The sequence below is a fragment of the Solenopsis invicta genome, chromosome 11 (genome assembly GCF_016802725.1).
Source record: "Solenopsis invicta isolate M01_SB chromosome 11, UNIL_Sinv_3.0, whole genome shotgun sequence".
NCBI lineage: Eukaryota > Metazoa > Arthropoda > Insecta > Hymenoptera > Formicidae > Solenopsis > Solenopsis invicta.
The window spans coordinates 12,716,441-12,735,596 of NC_052674.1; the positions used below are offsets into that span (position 1 = coordinate 12,716,441).

Genomic DNA, 19,156 nt, shown 5'->3' on the forward strand with positions numbered 1-19,156 from the left:
TTGAAAACAATCGTTGTTATAAAAGAGCGTTTACAAGAATTACATTTAATACGGGGATTTGCGGTTATTATACACCGTGGTTGGCCCATACAACGATTACATTTGCGCGAACATTTATGATCGCTTATTCTAGTATACGCTACATTGCAAAACACGCAAAAACCCCTACTTCCTACAGCGGCACGTAAATTTAGAATCGGCTCAAAATGGTGTAATCTTCGATAATATAGAACACGCAGAGTATGTACGACGCTGGTGAATGAATTTATTACATAAGCCATCCCATCATATAAAGGCTCTCCACCATGCCCTAGCGTTTCAACCTCGTATACAACTATAGCTACACCTGCGTTTGCTAAATATTTTTGAAAATACTCTAACTCCGATATAGAGAAACCATTAGGCGGTATATCTATTTTAGCATTTCTTACAAGCTCGAGCGCCTTTTCTTTTTGTAGTTTACCCCTAGCCAAACGTATAGCCATCCAATAACGATGTAACTCACCCGAACGAATTTCACCGCGTTCTGCATATGCCAAAGCTGTTACTAATGAACGTGGGAGGCATAAATTATCGGTGTTTGTTATCGTTAATATCGACCGTTTTGCAACATTATCATGGGTTAATTTTCTTCGCGAACATCCGTTTACTCCACGTATTACACAACATGTTATCGTACAACTATCGTTAATAGAAAAATTTGTATTGCTTTGTGCGGCTCGGCTCACTAGTTCCCATAAGTCTATATACTGAAAATCGCGTACATAGCGGAAAGATAACCACACTGGACCAAGTGAAAAAGTATCGGCTGTAAATGTTACACCTATGTAATCGTCAGGATCACTCGAATTTGTAAGATATACGTGTATTTCTACAAGTACTTTATCCAGCCACATTAATGGATCGGTAGCCTCTGGAGCCTGACAAATAACGAGCGTTATTTCACGACCGTACGCATCAAACCGTTGGAAATATCGTTGGTTCTCGTTCGATATATTAAATGTTATTGGGTCTCCGACTTCATTTTGAGCTGTTATTGGCTCTGACTTCATTTCGAGCGTGTTGTAACGCGTCTCTTTCTTCAATAGGATCCACATCTATCACGCCTTCTCTCCTAATCTCGTGCAACTCTTCTTTTTCCACCACTTCTACAGCAGTAGAGCGACCACACCCCACTTGCATTGATGATATACCTGTAGTAATACATTAATGATCACTATTTTAATTTTTCTACAAGTTTTTTTTAATGTGTTTATTACTAACTTAATCTTCAAGGTGTTTAAACGAGTTTACGACCTCCGTCGTATGACTCACAGGTACAGACCCTGCATCATACAAATTATTTATTTATTTATTTATTTATTTATTTAACAATAAAACATAAATATCTTACCGTTATTAATATCGGTGACCTCGTCTGTTATTGTCGTAGACTCCACTAAAGAGGTGTCTTGTATATCATCATCGTTCTGCACCATTTCCAACGATTTGTCTGTTATTGTCACGGGTCTAACCATAGAGATACTCTGTATAGCATCAACGCCCCGTTCCATTTCCAACGATAGTTCCTGAGAAAACCGCGGAAACTCTGACCATACCCACCCAATATCATTCATTAGAAGCTTGTTAGATATAACTAATTTTATATACTCAGCAATAAAAAATTGAAACTTCATACCATTATTATTATCAGCGCAAACGGCGTTATTAATTAAGCCGACATCTTGTACAGCGTCAAATGGTTTTTCATTAACGTAACCACTCTGTATCGTTTCTAACGCCGTTGGTTGAGGAAGTTTTAGAAATTCCTGCCACAGCCATCCTCCACCCTCCATTAAAAATTCATTAGAGTTGTCACGATCATTATTTATATCGTGTTTGTTTTCCTCATTAATCGTACCAGTATTATCCGTAATATCTGCAGTGTTAGCAGTGTTATCAGTGATGCTATTTTCACCGATTAATTCGTTATTGTTAGGGCTCGTGGTTGGAATACAGTTTTCAAATTGCTCGATACACTCAATTAGAAATGTATCGTCCTCGTCATTCGCTAGCATCTCTTGTATGTCTAATAAAATGTAATATCTATTATGTCGATTACTCTCTTCCCTCCTCTTTCTTGATACGTTAAGATGAGCGAATTGCAGCCAACTTCTGCAAATTTGTTATACTTACAACGTCGTTCATCATACCTGGATACAATATTTTTAACGTAAGCCGTATTGTGTAAGTCACGTCGCACAATCTCGTTATAAATAATATGTAGGATGTCACGATCACCAGAGAACAATCCGCGATTAAAACATTTTATAATATTACGTAAAGTGGTGTGATTTATTAAAAATTTAAATTTTTTTAATAAAGTTTGTCGTGAATCACTCCGTAAATGTGTACACCAGGCTCTATTACAAACACGGCGTAAATACGAAGAGCGCGGTATTAAAACTCTCTGTACTTTAATTATTATTTCGCGGAGATTCATTTTACCGCAGAACTTTATTCGCTCAAAGTTCTCGATATACTGAATGTTACAAAATGCTCTCTAACGAGTTATAAGATTTCTGCAGCATCAGCTGATTCTCAGGATTTCTACTCGCTAGTTTTTTTGATGACAAGACATCGCAGACATCTCCGGAACGGGCTGTATAAAGTTTTATATCTGAATACATTTTTTGTAACACGGAAACAATAATAGTAATAAAATAGATTCTTCCTTCTCAGGCTATTCATTCACCTCCACCGACACATCTATCGGTGTCCTCTTCCCTACAGCTCAGCCTCAGCCGCAGTCTCAGCATCCTGAGCGAGGTTAGAGTGAATGGTGTCAATTATATCTGATGCAGCGTTTTTTAATAACTAACTAGATAAATAGTTAGATAGATAATAAAATAAATTAGATTAAGGATAGAATTTATCATTTAAAAATATAATACAGGATATAAGGAAAAGATATTATATTATTAACGGTTTTAAATCAATTCTAATATTAACGTTTTTGATATCGTTTATTTGTTATTTGTCTATCTATTAAATAAAAACGCTGCTTTGCTTCACACATGATGTACAAGCCCAAACGATGACGTAATAATGTATGGGATACTCGTTTTTTATCGCGAGACGTGTAGCAGGCGGTTTCATATTACCTAACGCGTGCATGTGTTTGCCTTTATGTGTTAACTTTGGGGAGTCCGGATTTGCGGCACTATGGTATATTAAGATTTATAGATAATCCTTCTGCCCCACTATTGCACCGATCTTCAGTGTATAAGATCGACAGCACAGCGTTCATTAGACGTTTGTTAATTAAGCTAATAAGTACCTTGCGATATATTGTACAGTGACTAACGACATGGCAAAACGAAAAACGGATAGCAGCTGTACCAATACCGAATCATGTAAAACAAGTAATTCGTGCAAATTTGTAGAGAAACAACTTCTTCTACCTACAATATATAAATTAAATCTTTCTTTTGGTAAGAAAGTAATTATCGGATTTGAAGAGGATGAACAAAGTGGTGATTTATATCCAGCGGCTCGTTTAATCGGAAAAGATTTTATTGGCGTGTCATTTAAAACAAATGCCTGGTATAATTTCCAAAAAGATTTTAACACTATATCCGAATATTTTGATACGACTGATGACGTGGCTGAGAAAATGCGTGATCAGCAATTTATAAAAGAAGATTTCTTACTACTATTCACAATTTCATATGGTCAACGATCTATAATTATTGAGGGTTTGCAAAACTACTGCAGGGAAGAGCCTGATATACAAAATCGTCAAGACGCTGCAAAAAAGAGAAGAAAATTTAACCCCTGGGCAATAATAATCCAAAAAAACACTTTTGATAATCTTAAAGAAATATGTGTATGCATTAATGAACGCTTGAAAAAACTTGAAGCAATCACTGAATGCGTCAATTATTGTAAAGATATTTTAATCAAGCGGATAAATATAGAAGTGTCAAAAAATGATTTTAAAATGGATTTACATTCCGTAACGCATTTTATTAAAACTGTACGTAGTATTCTTGAAAAACAGATTTGTAACGAAGTAAATATATTTATGATCGCATATTCTAGTATATTTGCCGAGCAAGAATTCCACATTATTTTTTTCGAGCTAATAACGATATACAGAACTTACAAAGTTATCAAGTAAATATATATAACTTGGTACATTATATAACTTTTTAGGCATATTTGTTACTTAATAATAATAATTATTGTTATTTACAGTGCTGCGATCAATACATCGGTTTTAGAGTAAATAAACCTGGTTACGCCGCTGTGTTCATGTATATAATACCTGGATACCGAGCATGCTTTCCAACTGGCTAAAAAAATTAATTTATAAAAATTACTTTGATTATTAAACAAACTACATAAATTACTATATTTTTAAGAATATATAATAAATATATATGTTTAATAAATGTTTAATAATTGTGTATTTTTAAAAAACAACCTCTCATAAATTAGCTTAAAAACAGTTATAAGTCTTAAGAAATTAAAAATTCAAAATTGGTCGATAGTAAAGTAGTAGTAGTAGTAGTAGTAGTAAGTATTCCCTCTGTATAATCGTAAATTTATTAAAGCTCTAGCATTAATAAGATCAAAATAAGATAACAACACCGATCACGCTGTTGTGGGCAGCTATCTGCGGTGGTAGTGGTGATGGTGGGGAGAGATCGACGAGTAGTATCACTATGGGGAGACGACTGTGATGCTGTGCGCCGTGATAAGAAAAGTGGGGGCACGGCGCCAGTGAGTCACAGTCGTCTACCCATAGTGGTACTAGCCTACTTACGCAGTACTATGATCGGTACGCAGCTCGAGAAATCCGGAGCTGTGCTCAGGCGGTGGTCGAGACGCGGATCTCAATTCGCCATCTAAACGCGCGGACGGACGCGATACAGAAATTCGGAACTTAAAGATATATATATCGACTCGGCATACGCGGTATGGGAAGCTATTTACAAATGCTGGGGCGTACGCGGTATGGGAATCTATTTACACAGGCTTCGGCGAGCGCACTTGTCGCGCGAGACGCGGTTCGCAAAACTTCGTCGGGTGTTTTTTTCCGAATCGCGGCGGCCTTGCTATTGTGGCCGTGACGCTCGTGTGAGATGCGGTGCGGTGAGAGCGGCGCGTACACGGATCCGTGCGTTGTTGTCGATTTGTCGCGCGGCCCGTCGCGAGGCGGTTAATACCGCGAGTGATCACCGGAAGACACCCCCTCACGCCAAGTGCGCTTGGTGGAGGCACGGAGCACCGTACCTCCGTACGTGAAGTGATGTCGGACTCGGGAGGCTGGATGGAAAATCGCATTCGCGTCAAGTGGCTTGACAGGGCCCAAATTATTCGAGCTCAGGTCGACGAGTCGGGAAACGGAGTTAGGATCGGAGGCGGAAGCGGTTGCTAGCTAAGTGGCTTTGCGGAGACCGAGGCGCTCGATCTCGATGGCAACCTATGACTCCTAGTCGGCGGACCGGCCAGAAGCGAATAAGGTGCCTGCCTCCGGCGAACGTCGCCTTATATACCCGAGCATCGAGGCGAGGGAAACTATTGACGTTTTCAGCGAGAATTGCAAATGAATCGTTATCTATGCGATATCTCACGTGTTTTACGTTAAATTGCTTCAAACAAGCGTTGATATGCATGAGAAACGTAACTATTGTATTACCCACCGTGAATAGCAAATGAATCGTTATCTATGTGATATCTCACGTGTTTTACGTTAATAAGCGTCGAACAAGCATAGATATGCATCAGAAACATAACTATTGATGTTCCCAGCGCGAATTGCATTGAATCGCTTTCTATGCGAATTCTCACGTGTTTTACGTTAAAATGCTTCAAACAAGCGTTGATCTGCATCAGAAACGTAACTATTGAATTTCCCAGCGCGAGTTGCAAATGAATCGTTATCTATGCGATATCTCACTTGTTTTACGTTAATAAGCGTCGAACAAGCATAGATCTGCATCAGAAACATAACTATTGATGTTCCCAGCGCCAATTGCAAACGAATCGCTATCTGTGCGATATCTCACGTGTTTTACCTTAAAATGCTTCAAAAAGCGTGGATCTTCATCAGAAACGTAACTATTAAATTTCCCAGCGCGAAATGCAAATGAATCGTTATCTCTGTGATATCTCACGTGTTTTACGTTAATAAGCGTCGAACAAGCATAGACTGCATAAGAAACATAACTATTGATTTTTCCCAGCGGGAATTGCAAACGAATCGCTATCAATGCGATATCTCACGTGTTTTACGTTGAAATGCTTCAAACAAGCGTAGATCTTCATCAGAAACAAAAATATTGACGTTTACAGCGAGAATTGCAAATGAAACGTTATCTATGCGATATCTCACGTGTTTTACGTTAAAAAGCGTCAAACAAGCGTTGATCTGCATCATAAACGAATCTATTGAATTTGCCTGCGCGAATTGCAAATGAATCGTTATCTATGCGATATCTCACTTGTTTTACGTTAATAAGCGTTGAACAAGCATAGATCTGCATCAGAAACATAACTATTGATGTTCCCAGCGCGAATTGCAAACGAATCGCTATCTATTCGATATCTCACGTGTTTTCCGTTAAAATGCTTCAAACAAGTGTGGATCTTTATCAGAAACGAAAATTATGACATTTACAGCGAGAATTGCAAAAGAATCGTCATCTATGCGATATCTCATGTGTTTTACGTTAAAATGCTTCAAACAAGCGTTGATCTGCATGAGAAACGTAACTATTGAATTACCCAGCGCGAATTGCAAATGAATCGTTACCTATGTGATATCTCACGTGTTTTACGTTAATAAGCGTCGAACAAGCGTTGATCTGCATCAGAAACATAACTATTGATGATCCCAGCGCGAATTGCAAACGAATCGCTGTCTATGCGATATCTCACGTGTTTTACGTTAAAAAGCGTCAAACAAGCGTGGATCTTCATCAGAAACGAAACTATTGACGTTTACAGCGAGAATTGCAAATTAATCGTTATCTATGCGATATCTCACGTGTTTTACGTTAAAAAGCGTCAAACAATCGTTAATCCGCATCAGAAACGAAACTATTGAAATTCCCAGCGCGAATTGCAAATTAATCGTTATCTATGCGATATCTCACGTATTTTACGTTAAAAAGCGTCGAACAAACGTTGATCTGCATCAGAAACATAACTATTGAAGTTCCAAGCACAAATTGCAAATAAATCGTTATCTATGCGATATCATACGTGTTTTACGTTAAGAAGCGTCAAACAAGCGTGGATCTGCATCAGAAACGAAACTATTGAAGTTCCCTGCGCGAATTGCAAATGAATCTTTATCTATGCGATAACTCACGTGTTTTACGTTAAAATGCGTCGAACAAGCGTGGATCTTCATCAGAAATATAACTATTGACGTTCCCTGCGCGAATTGCAAATGAATCGATATCTATGCGATATCTTACGTGTTTTACGTTAAAAAGCTTCAAACAAGCGTGGATCTGCATCAGAAACGTTACTATTGAATTTCCCAGCCCGAATTGCAAATGAATCGTTATCTATGCGATATCTCACGTGTTTTACGTTAAAAAGCGTCGAACAAGCGTTGATCTGCATCAGAAACATAACTATTGAAGATCCCAGCGCGAATTGCAAACGAATCGCTATCTATGCGATATCTCACGTGTTTTACGTTAAAAAGCGTCAAACATGCGTGGATTTTCATCAGAAACGAAACTATTGACGTTTACAGCGAGAATTGCAAATTAATCGTTATCTATGCGATATCTCACGTGTTTTACGTTAAAAAGCGTCAAACAAGCGTTGATCTGCATCAGAAACGAAACTATTGAAGTTCCCTGCGCGAATTGCAAATGATTCGTTATCTATGCGATAACTCACGTGTTTTACGTTAAAATGCGTCGAACAAGCGTGGATCTTCATCAGAAACATAACTATTGAAGTTCCCAGCGCGAATTGCAAACGAATCATTATCTATGCGATATCTTTCGTGTTTTACGTTAAAAAGCGTCAAACAAGCGTTGATCTTCATCAGAAACGAAACTATTGAAGTTCCCTGCGCGAATTGCAAATGAATCGTTATCTATGCGATATCTCACGTGTTTTACGTTAAAAAACGTCAAACAAGCGTGGATCTGCATCAGAAACGAAACTATTGAATTTCCCAGCGCGAATTGCAAACGAATCGCTATCTATGCGATATCTCACGTGTTTTACGTTAAAAAGCGTCGAACAAGCGTTGATCTGCATCAGAAACATAACTATAGAAGATCCCAGCGCGAATTGCAAACGAATCGCTATCTATGCGATATCTCACGTGTTTTACGTTAAAAAGCGTCAAACAAGCGTTGATCTGCATCAGAAACGAAACTATTGAAGTTCCCAGCGTGAATTGCAAATGAATCGTTATCTATGCGATATCTCACGTGTTTTACGTTAAAAAGCGTCAAACAAGCGTTGATCTGCATCAGAAACGAAACTATTGAAGTTTCCTGCGCGAATTGCAAATGAATCGTTATCTATGCGATAACTCACGTGTTTTACGTTAAAAAGCGTCAAACAAGCGTTGATCTGCATCAGAAACATTACTATTGAAGATCCCAGCGCGAATTGCAAACGAATCGCTATCTATGCGATATCTCACGTGTTTTACGTTAAAAAGCGTCAAACAAGCGTTGATCTGCATCAGAAACGAAACTATTGAAGTTCCCTGCGCGAATTGCAAATGAATCTTTATCAATGCGATAACTCACGTGTTTTACGTTAAAATGCGTCGAACAAGCGTGGATCTTCATCAGAAATATAACTATTGAAGTTCCCAGCGCGAATTGCAAACGAATCGCTATCTATGCGATATCTCACGTGTTTTACGTTAAAATGCTTCAAACAAGGGTTGATCTGCATCAGAAACGTAACTATTGAATTTCCCAGCGTGAATTGCAAATGAATCGTTATCTATGCGATATCTCACGTGTTTTACGTTAAAAAGCGTCGAACAAACGTTGATCTGCATCAGAAACATAACTATTGAATTTCCCAGTGCGAATTGCAAACGAATCGCTATCTATGCGATATCTCACGTGTTTTAAGTTAAAAAGCGTCAAACAAGCGTGGATCTTCATCAGAAACGAAACTATTGACGTTTACAGCGAGAATTGCAAATTAATCGTTATCTATGCGATATCTCACGTGTTTTACGTTAAAAAGCGTCAAACAAGCGTTGATCTGCATCAGAAACATAACTATTGAATTTCCCAGCGCGAATTGCAAACTAATCGCTATCTATGCGATATCTCACGTTTTTTACGTTAAAATGCTTCAAACAAGCGATGATCTGCATCAGAAACGTTACTATTGAATTTCCCAGCCCGAATTGCAAATGAATCGTTATCTATGCGATATCTCACGTGTTTTACGTTAAAAAGCGTCAAACAAGCTTTGATCTGCATCAGAAACGAAACTATTGAAGTTCCCTGCGCGAATTGCAAATGAATCGTTATCTATGCGATAACTCACGTGTTTTACGTTAAAAAGCGTCAAACAAGCGTTGATCTGCATCAGAAACGAAACTATTGAAGTTCCCTGCGCGAATTGCAAACTAATCGCTATCTATGCGATATCTCACGTGTTTTACGTTAAAAAGCGTCAAACAAGCGTTGATCCGCGTCAGAAACGAAACTATTGAAGTTCCCAGCGCGAATTGCAAATGAATCGTTATCTATGCGATATCTCACGTATTTTACGTTAAAAAGAGTCGAACAAACGTTGATCTGCATCAGAAACATAACTATTGAAGTTCCAAGTACAAATTGCAAATAAATCGTTATCTATGCGATATCTTACGTGTTTTACGTTAAGAAGCGTCAAACAAGCGTGGATCTGCATCAGAAACGAAACTATTGAAGTTCCCTGCGCGAATTGCAAATTAATCGTTATCTATGCCATAATTCAGGTGTTTTACGTTAAAAAGCGTCGAACAAACGTTGATCTGCATCAGAAACATAACTATTGAAGTTCCCAGTGCGAATTGCAAACGAATCGCTATCTATGCGATATCTCACGTGTTTTACGTTAAAAAGCGTCAAACAAGCGTGGATCTTCATCAGAAACGAAACTATTGACGTTTACAGCGAGAATTGCAAATTAATCGTTATCTATGCGATATCTCACGTGTTTTACGTTAAAAAGCGTCAAACAAGCGTTGATCTGCATCAGAAACATAACTATTGAATTTCCCAGCGCGAATTGCAAACTAATCGCTATCTATGCGATATCTCACGTGTTTTACGTTAAAAAGCGTCAAACAAGCGTTGATCTGCATCAGAAACGAAACTATTGAAGTTCCCTGCGCGAATTGCAAATGAATCGTTATCTATGCGATATCTCACGTGTTTTACGTTAAAAAACGTCAAACAAGCGTTGATCTGCATCAGAAACGAAACTATTGAAGTTCCCTGCGCGAATTGCAAATGAATCGTTATCTATGCGATAACTCACGTGTTTTACGTTAAAAAGCGTCAAACAAGCGTTGATCTGCATCAGAAACGAAACTATTGAAGTTCCCTGCGCGAATTGCAAACGAATCGCTATCTATGCGATATCTCACGTGTTTTACGTTAAAAAGCGTGATACAAGCGTTGATCCGCATCAGAAACGAAACTATTGAAGTTATCAGCGCGAATTGCAAATGAATCGTTATCTATGCGATATCTCACTTATTTTACGTTAAAAAACGTCGAACAAGCGTTGATCTGCATCAGAAACATAACTATTGAAGATCCCAGCGCGAATTGCATACGAATCGCTATCTATGCGATATCACACGTGTTTTACGTTAAAAAGCGTCAAACAAGCGTTGATCCGCATCAGAAACGAAACTATTGAAGTTCCCAGCGCGAATTGCAAATGAATCGTTATCTATGCGTTATCTCACTTATTTTACGTTAAAAAGCGTCGAACAAACGTTGATCTGCATCAGAAACATAACTATTGAAGTTCCAAGCACAAATTGCAAATAAATCGTTATCTATGCGATATCTTACGTGTTTTACGTTAAGAAGCGTCAAACAAGCGTGGATCTGCATCAGAAACGAAACTATTGTAGTTCCCTGCGCGAATTGCAAATGAATCTTTATCTATGCGATAACTCACGTATTTTACGTTAAAATGCGTCGAACAAGCGTGGATCTTCATCAGAAATATAACTATTGACGTTCCCTGCGCGAATTGCAAATGAATCGTTATCTATGCGATATCTTACGTGTTTTACGTTAAAAAGCTTCAAACAAGCGTGGATCTGCATCAGAAACGTTTCTATTGAATTTCCCAGCCCGAATTGCAAATGAATCGTTATCTATGCGATATCTCACGTGTTTTACGTTAAAAAGCGTCGAACAAGCGTTGATCTGCATCAGAAACATAACTATTGAAGATCCCAGCGCGAATTGCAAACGAATCGCTATCTATGCGATATCTCACGTGTTTTACGTTAAAAAGCGTCAAACAAGCGTGGATCTTCATCAGAAACGAAACTATTGACGTTTACAGCGAGAATTGCAAATTAATCGTTATCTATGCGATATCTCACGTGTTTTACGTTAAAAAGCGTCAAACAAGCGTTGATCGGCATCAGAAACGAAACTATTGAAGTTCCCTGCGCGAATTGCAAATGAATCGTTATCTATGCGATAACTCACGTGTTTTACGTTAAAATGCGTCGAACAAGCGTGGATCTTCATCAGAAACATAACTACTGATGTTCCCAGCGCGAATTGCAAACGAATCGTTATCTATGCGATATCTTTCGTGTTTTACGTTTAAAAGCGTCAAACAAGCGTTGATCTTCATCAGAAACGAAACTATTGAAGTTCCCTGCGCGAATTGCAAATGAATCGTTATCTATGCGATATCTCACGTGTTTTACGTTAAAAAACGTCAAACAAGCGTGGATCTGCATCAGAAACGAAACTATTGAATTTCCCAGCGCGAATTGCAAACGAATCGCTATCTATGCGATATCTCACGTGTTTTACGTTAAAAAGCGTCGAACAAGCGTTGATCTGCATCAGAAACATAACTATTGAAGATCCCAGCGCGAATTGCAAACGAATCGCTATCTATGCGATATCTCACGTGTTTTACGTTAAAAAGCGTCAAACAAGCGTTGATCGGCATCAGAAACGAAACTATTGAAGTTCCCTGCGCGAATTGCAAATGAATCGTTATCTATGCGATAACTCACGTGTTTTACGTTAAAATGCGTCGAACAAGCGTGGATCTTCATCAGAAACACAACTATTGAAGTTCCCAGCGCGAATTGCAAACGAATCGCTATCTATGCGATATCTCACGTGTTTTACGTTAAAATGCTTAAAACAAGGGTTGATCTGCATCAGAAACGTAACTATTGAATTTCCCAGCGCGAATTGCAAACTAATCGCTATCTATGCGATATCTCACGTGTTTTACGTTAAAAAGCTTCAAACAAGCGATGATCTGCATCAGAAACGTTACTATTAAATTTCCCAGCTCGAATTGCAAATGAATCGTTATCTATGCGATATCTCACGTGTTTTACGTTAAAAAGCGTCGAACAAGCGTTGATCTGCATCAGAAACACTACTATTGAAGATCCCAGCGCGAATTGCAAACGAATCGCTATCTATGCGATATCTCACGTGTTTTACGTTAAAAAGCGTCAAACAAGCGTTGATCTGCATCAGAAACGAAACTATTGAAGTTCCCTGCGCGAATTGCAAATGAATCTTTATCTATGCGATAACTCACGTGTTTTACGTTAAAATGCGTCGAACAAGCGGGGATCTTCATCAGAAATATAACTATTGAAGTTCCCAGCGCGAATTGCAAACGAATCGCTATCTATGCGATATCTCACGTGTTTTACGTTAAAATGCTTCAAACAAGGGTTGATCTGCATCAGAAACGTAACTATTGAATTTCCCAGCGTGAATTGCAAATGAATCGTTATCTATGCGATATTTCACGTTTTTTACGTTAAAAAGCGTCGAACAAACGTTGATCTGCATCAGAAACATAACTATTGAAGATCCCAGCGCGAATTGCAAACGAATCGCTGTCTATGCGATATCTCACGTGTTTTACGTTAAAAAGCGTCAAACAAGTGTGGATCTTCATCAGAAACGAAACTATTGACGTTTACAGCGAGAATTGCAAATTAATCGTTATCTATGCGATATCTCACGTGTTTTACGTTAAAAAGCGTCAAACAAGCGTTGATCTGCATCAGAAACATAACTATTGAAGTTCCCATCGCAAATTGCAAACTAATCGCTATCTATGCGATATCTCACGTGTTTTACGTTAAAAAGCGTCAAACAAGCGTTGATCTGCATCAGAAACGAAACTATGGAAGTTCCCTGCGCGAATTGCAAATGAATCGTTATCTATGCGATAACTCACGTGTTTTACGTTAAAATGCGTCGAACAAGCGTGGATCTTCATCAGAAACATAACTATTGAAGTTCCAAGCGCGAATTGCAAACGAATCGCTATCTATGCGATATCTCACGTGTTTTACGTTAAAATGCTTCAAACAAGGGTTGATCTGCATCAGAAACGTAACTATTGAATTTCCCAGCGCGAATTGCAAACTAATCGCTATCTATGCGATTTCTCACGTGTTTTACGTTAAAATGCTTCCAACAAGCGATGATCTGCATCAGAAACGTTACTATTGAATTTCCCAGCCCGAATTGCAAATGAATCGTTATCTATGCGATATCTCACGTGTTTTACGTTAAAAAGCGTCGAACAAGCGTTGATCTGCATCAGAAACATTACTATTGAAGATCCCAGCGCGAATTGCAAACGAATCGCTATCTATGCGATATCTCACGTGTTTTACGTTAAAAAGCGTCAAACAAGCGTGGATCTTCATCAGAAACGAAACTATTGACGTTTACAGCGAGAATTGCAAATTAATCGTTATCTATGCGATATCTCACGTGTTTTACGTTAAAAAGCGTCAAACAAGCGTTGATCTGCGTCAGAAACGAAACTATTGAAGTTCCCTGCGCGAATTGCAAATGAATCGTTATCTATGCGATAACTCACGTGTTTTACGTTAAAAAGCGTCAAACAAGCGTTGATCTGCATCAGAAACGAAACTATTGAAGTTCCCAGCGCGAATTGCAAATGAATCGTTATCTATGCGTTATCTCACTTATTTTACGTTAAAAAGCGTCGAACAAACGTTGATCTGCATCAGAAACATAATTATTGAAGTTCCAAGCACAAATTGCAAATAAATCGTTATCTATGCGATATCTTACGTGTTTTACGTTAAGAAGCGTCAAACAAGCGTGGATCTGCATCAGAAACGAAACTATTGAAGTTCCCTGCGCGAATTGCAAATGAATCTTTATCTATGCGATAACTCACGTGTTTTACGTTAAAATGCGTCGAACAAGCGTGGATCTTCATCAGAAATATAACTATTGAAGTTCCCTGCGCGAATTGCAAATGAATCGTTATCTATGCGATATCTCACGTGTTTTACGTTAAAAAGCGTCGAACAAGCGTTGATCTGCATCAGAAACATAACTATTGAAGATCCCAGCGCGAATTGCAAACGAATCGCTATCTATGCGGTATCTCACGTGTTTTACGTTAAAAAGCGTCAAACAAGCGTGGATCTTCATCAGAAACGAAACTATTGACGTTTACAGCGAGAATTGCAAATTAATCGTTATCTATGCGATAACTCACGTGTTTTACGTTAAAATGCGTCGAACAAGCGTGGATCTTCATCAGAAACATAACTATTGAAGTTCCCAGCGCGAATTGCAAACGAATCGTTATCTATGCGATATCTTTCGTGTTTTACGTTTAAAAGAGTCAAACAATCGTTGATCCTCATCAGAAACGAAACTATTGAAGTTCCCCGCGCGAATTGCAAACGAATCGCTATCTATGCGATATCTCACGTGTTTTACGTTAAAAAGCGTCAAACAAGCGTTGATCGGCATCAGAAACGAAACTATTGAAGTTCCCTGCGCGAATTGCAAATGAATCGTTATCTATGCGATATCTCACGTGTTTTACGTTAAAAAACGTCAAACAAGCGTGGATCTGCATCAGAAACGAAACTATTGAAGTTCCCAGCGCGAATTGAAAACGAATCGCTATCTATGCGATATCTCACGTGTTTTACGTTAAAAAGCGTCGAACAAGCGTTGATCTGCATCAGAAACATAACTATTGAAGATCCCAGCGCGAATTGCAAACGAATCGCTATCTATGCGATATCTCACGTGTTTTACGTTAAAAAGCGTCAAACAAGCGTTGATCTGCATCAGAAACGAAACTATTGAAGATCCCAGCGCGAATTGCAAACGAATCGCTATCTATGCGATATCTCACGTGTTTTACGTTAAAAAGCGTCAAACAAGCGTTGATCCGCATCAGAAACGAAACTATTGAAGTTCCCAGCGCGAATTGCAAATGAATCGTTATCTATGCGATATCTCACGTATTTTACGTTAAAAAGCGTCGAACAAACGTTGATCTGCATCAGAAACATAACTATTGAAGTTCCAAGCACAAATTGCAAATAAATCGTTATCTATGCGATATCTTACGTGTTTTACGTTAAGAAGCGTCAAACAAGCGTGGATCTGCATCAGAAACGAAAGTATTGAAGTTCCCTGCGCGAATTGCAAATGAAATTTTTATCTATGCGATATCTCACGAGTTTTACGTTAAAAAGCGTCGAACAAGCGTTGATCTGCATCAGAAACATAACTATTGAATATCCCAGCGCGAATTGCAAACGAATCGCTGTCTATGCGATATCTCACGTGTTTTACGTTAAAAAGCGTCAAACAAGCGTGGATCTTCATCAGAAACGAAACTATTGACGTTTACAGCGAGAATTGCAAATTAATCGTTATCTATGCGATATCTCACGTGTTTTACGTTAAAAAGCGTCAAACAAGCGTTGATCTGCATCAGAAACGAAACTATTGAAGTTCCCTTCGCGAATTGCAAATGAATCGTTATCTATGCGATAACTCACGTGTTTTACGTTAAAATGCGTCGAACAAGCGTGGATCTTCATCAGAAACATAACTATTGAAGTTCCCAGCGCGAATAGCAAATGAATCGTTATCTATGATATATCTCACGTGTTTTACGTTAAAACACGCCAAACAAGCGGTGATCTGCATAAGAAACGAAACTATTAAAGTTCCCCGCTCGAATTGCAAATGAATCGTTATCTATGCGATATCTTACGTGTTTTACGTTAAAAAGCGTCGAACAAACGTTGATCTGCATCAGAAACATAACTATTGAAGTTCCAAGCACAAATTGCAAATGAATCGTTATCTATGCGATATCTTACGTGTTTTACGTTAAGAAGCGTCAAACAAGCGTGGATCTGCATCAAAAACGAAACTATTGAAGTTCCCTGCGCGAATTGCAAATGAATCTTTATCTATGCGATAACTCACGTGTTTTACGTTAAAATGCGTCGAACAAGTGTTGATCTGCATCTGAAACATAGCTATTGATGTTCCCAGCGCGAATTGCAAACAAATCGTTATCTATGCGATATCTCGCGTGTTTTACTTTAAAAAGCTTCAAAAAAGCGTTGATCTGCATCAGAAACGTAACTATTGATGTTCCCAGCACGAACTGCAAATGAATCATTATCTATGCGACATCTCACGTGTTTTACGTTAAAAAGCTTCAAACAAGCGTTGATCAGCATCAGAAACGAAACTATTGAAGTTCCCAGCGCAATTTGCAAATAAATCAATATCTATGCGGTATCTCAAGCGTTTTACGTTAAAAAGCGTCAAAGACGCGTTGATCTGCATCAGAAACGATACCATTGAAGTTCCCAGCGCAAATTGCAAATAAATCGTTATCTATGCGATATCTCACGTGTTTTACGTTAAAAACATTCAAACAAGCTTTGATCAGCATCAGAAACGAAACTATTGAAGTTCCCAGCGCAATTTGCAAATAAATCAATATCTATGCGGTATCTCAAGCGTTTTACGTTAAAAAGCGTCAAAGACGCGTTGATCTGCATCAGAAACGAAACTATTGAAGTTCCAAGCTCAAATTGCAAATGAATCGTTATCTATGCGATATCTCACGTGTTTTACGTTAAAAAGCTTCAAACAAGCGTTGATCAGCATCAGAAACGAAACTATTGAAGTTCCCTGCGCGATTTGCAAATAAATCGCTATCTACGCGATATCTCACGCGTTTTACGTTAAAACACATCGAACAAGCGTTGATCTGCATTAGAAACGTAACTATTTATGTTCCCAGTGCGAATTGCAATTGAATCGTAATCTATGCGATATCACACGTGTTTTACGTTAAAAATCTTCAAATAAGCGTTGATCAGCATCAGAAACGATATTATTGAAGTTCCCAGCGCGATTTGCAAATAAATCGTTGTATATGCGATGTCTCACGTGTTTTACATTAAAACACGTTAAACAAGCGTTGATCTGCATCAGAAACTTAACTATTGAAGTTTCCAGCGCAAATTGCATATGAATCGTGATCTATGCGATATCTCACGTGTTTTACGTTAAAAAGCTTCACACAAGCGTTGATCAGCATCAGAAACGAATCTATTGAAGTTCCCTGCGCGATTTGCAAATAAACCTTTATCTACGTGATATCTCACGTATTTTACGTTAAAAAGCTTCAAACAAGCGTTGATCAGCATCAGAAACGAAACTATTGATGTTCCCTGCGCGATTTGCAAATATATCGTTATCTATGTGATATCTCACGTATTTTACGTTAAAAAGCGTCAATCACGCGTTGAACTGCATCAGAAACGAAACTATAGAAGTTCCCAGCGCAAATTGCAAATGAATCGTTATCTACGCGATATCTCACGTGTTTTACGTTAAAAAGCGTCAAACAAGCGTTGATCAGCATCCGAAACGAAACTATTAATGTTCACTGGGCAATTTGCAAATAAATCGTTATCTATGCGATATCTCACACGTTTTAAGATAAAACGCGTCGAAAAAGCGTTGATCTGCATAAGAAACTAAGCTATAGAAGTTCCCAGCGCCAATTGCAAATGAATCGTTATCTATGCTATATCTCACGTGTTTTACGTTAAAAAGCTTCAAACAAGCGTTGATCAGCATCAGAAACGAAACTATTGAAGTTCCCTGCGCAATTTGCAAATAAATCGTTATCTATGCGATATCTCACGCGTTTTACGTTAAAACACATCGAACAAGCGTTTGTCTGCATCAGAAACGTAACTATTTATGTTCCCAGTGCGAATTGCAAATGAATCGTTATCTATGCGATATCTCACGTGTTTTACGTTAAAAATCTTCAAATAAGCGTTGATCAGCATCAGAAACGAAATTATTGAAGTTTCCTGCGCGATTTGCAAATAAATCGTTATCTATGCGATGTCACCCGTGTTTTACGTTAAAACACGTCGAACAAGCTTTGATCTGCATCAGAAACATAAGTATTGAAGTTTCCCGCGCAAATTGCATATAAATCGTGATCTATGCAATATCTCACGTGTTTTACGTTAAAAAGCGTCAAACAAGCGTTGATCAGCATCAGAATCGAATCTATTGAAGTTCCCTGCGCGACTTGCAAATAAATCTTTATCTATGCGATGTCTCACGTGTTTTACGTTAAAAAGCTTCAAACAAGCGTTGATCAGCATCAGAAACGAAACTATTGATGTTCCCTGCGCGATTTGCAAATATATCGTTATCTATGTGATATCTCACGTGTTTTACGTTAAAAAGAGTCAAAGACGCGTTGATCTGCATCAGATACGAAACTATAGAAGTTCCCAGCGCAAATTGCAAATGAATCGTTATCTACGCGATATCTCACGTGTTTTACGTTAAAAAGCTTCAAACAAGCGTAGATCAGCATCAGAAACGAAACTATTGAAGTTGCCTGCGCAATTTGCAAATGAATCGTTATCTATGCGATATCTCACGTGTTTTACGTTAAAAAACTTCATACAAGCGTTGATCAGCATCAGAAACGAAACTATTGAAGTTCCCTGCGCGAATTGCAAATGAATCGTTATCTAAGCGATATCTCACGTGTTTTACGTTAAAAAGCG

General features: G+C 38.3%; 1 protein-coding gene across 1 annotated transcript; it reads right to left on the reverse strand.

Annotated features, from left to right (window-relative positions):
* Positions 1–1,367: 1,367 nt before the first annotated feature.
* LOC120359016 lies at positions 1,368–2,106 on the reverse strand. Its single transcript, XM_039455223.1, has 2 exons — positions 1,679–2,106; positions 1,368–1,588 (listed from the first exon to the last, which is right to left on the reverse strand). Exons 1-2 carry the CDS (start codon positions 2,055–2,057, stop codon positions 1,368–1,370), a joined length of 600 nt encoding a protein of 199 aa, XP_039311157.1. The 5' UTR covers positions 2,058–2,106.
* Positions 2,107–19,156: the final 17,050 nt, after the last annotated feature.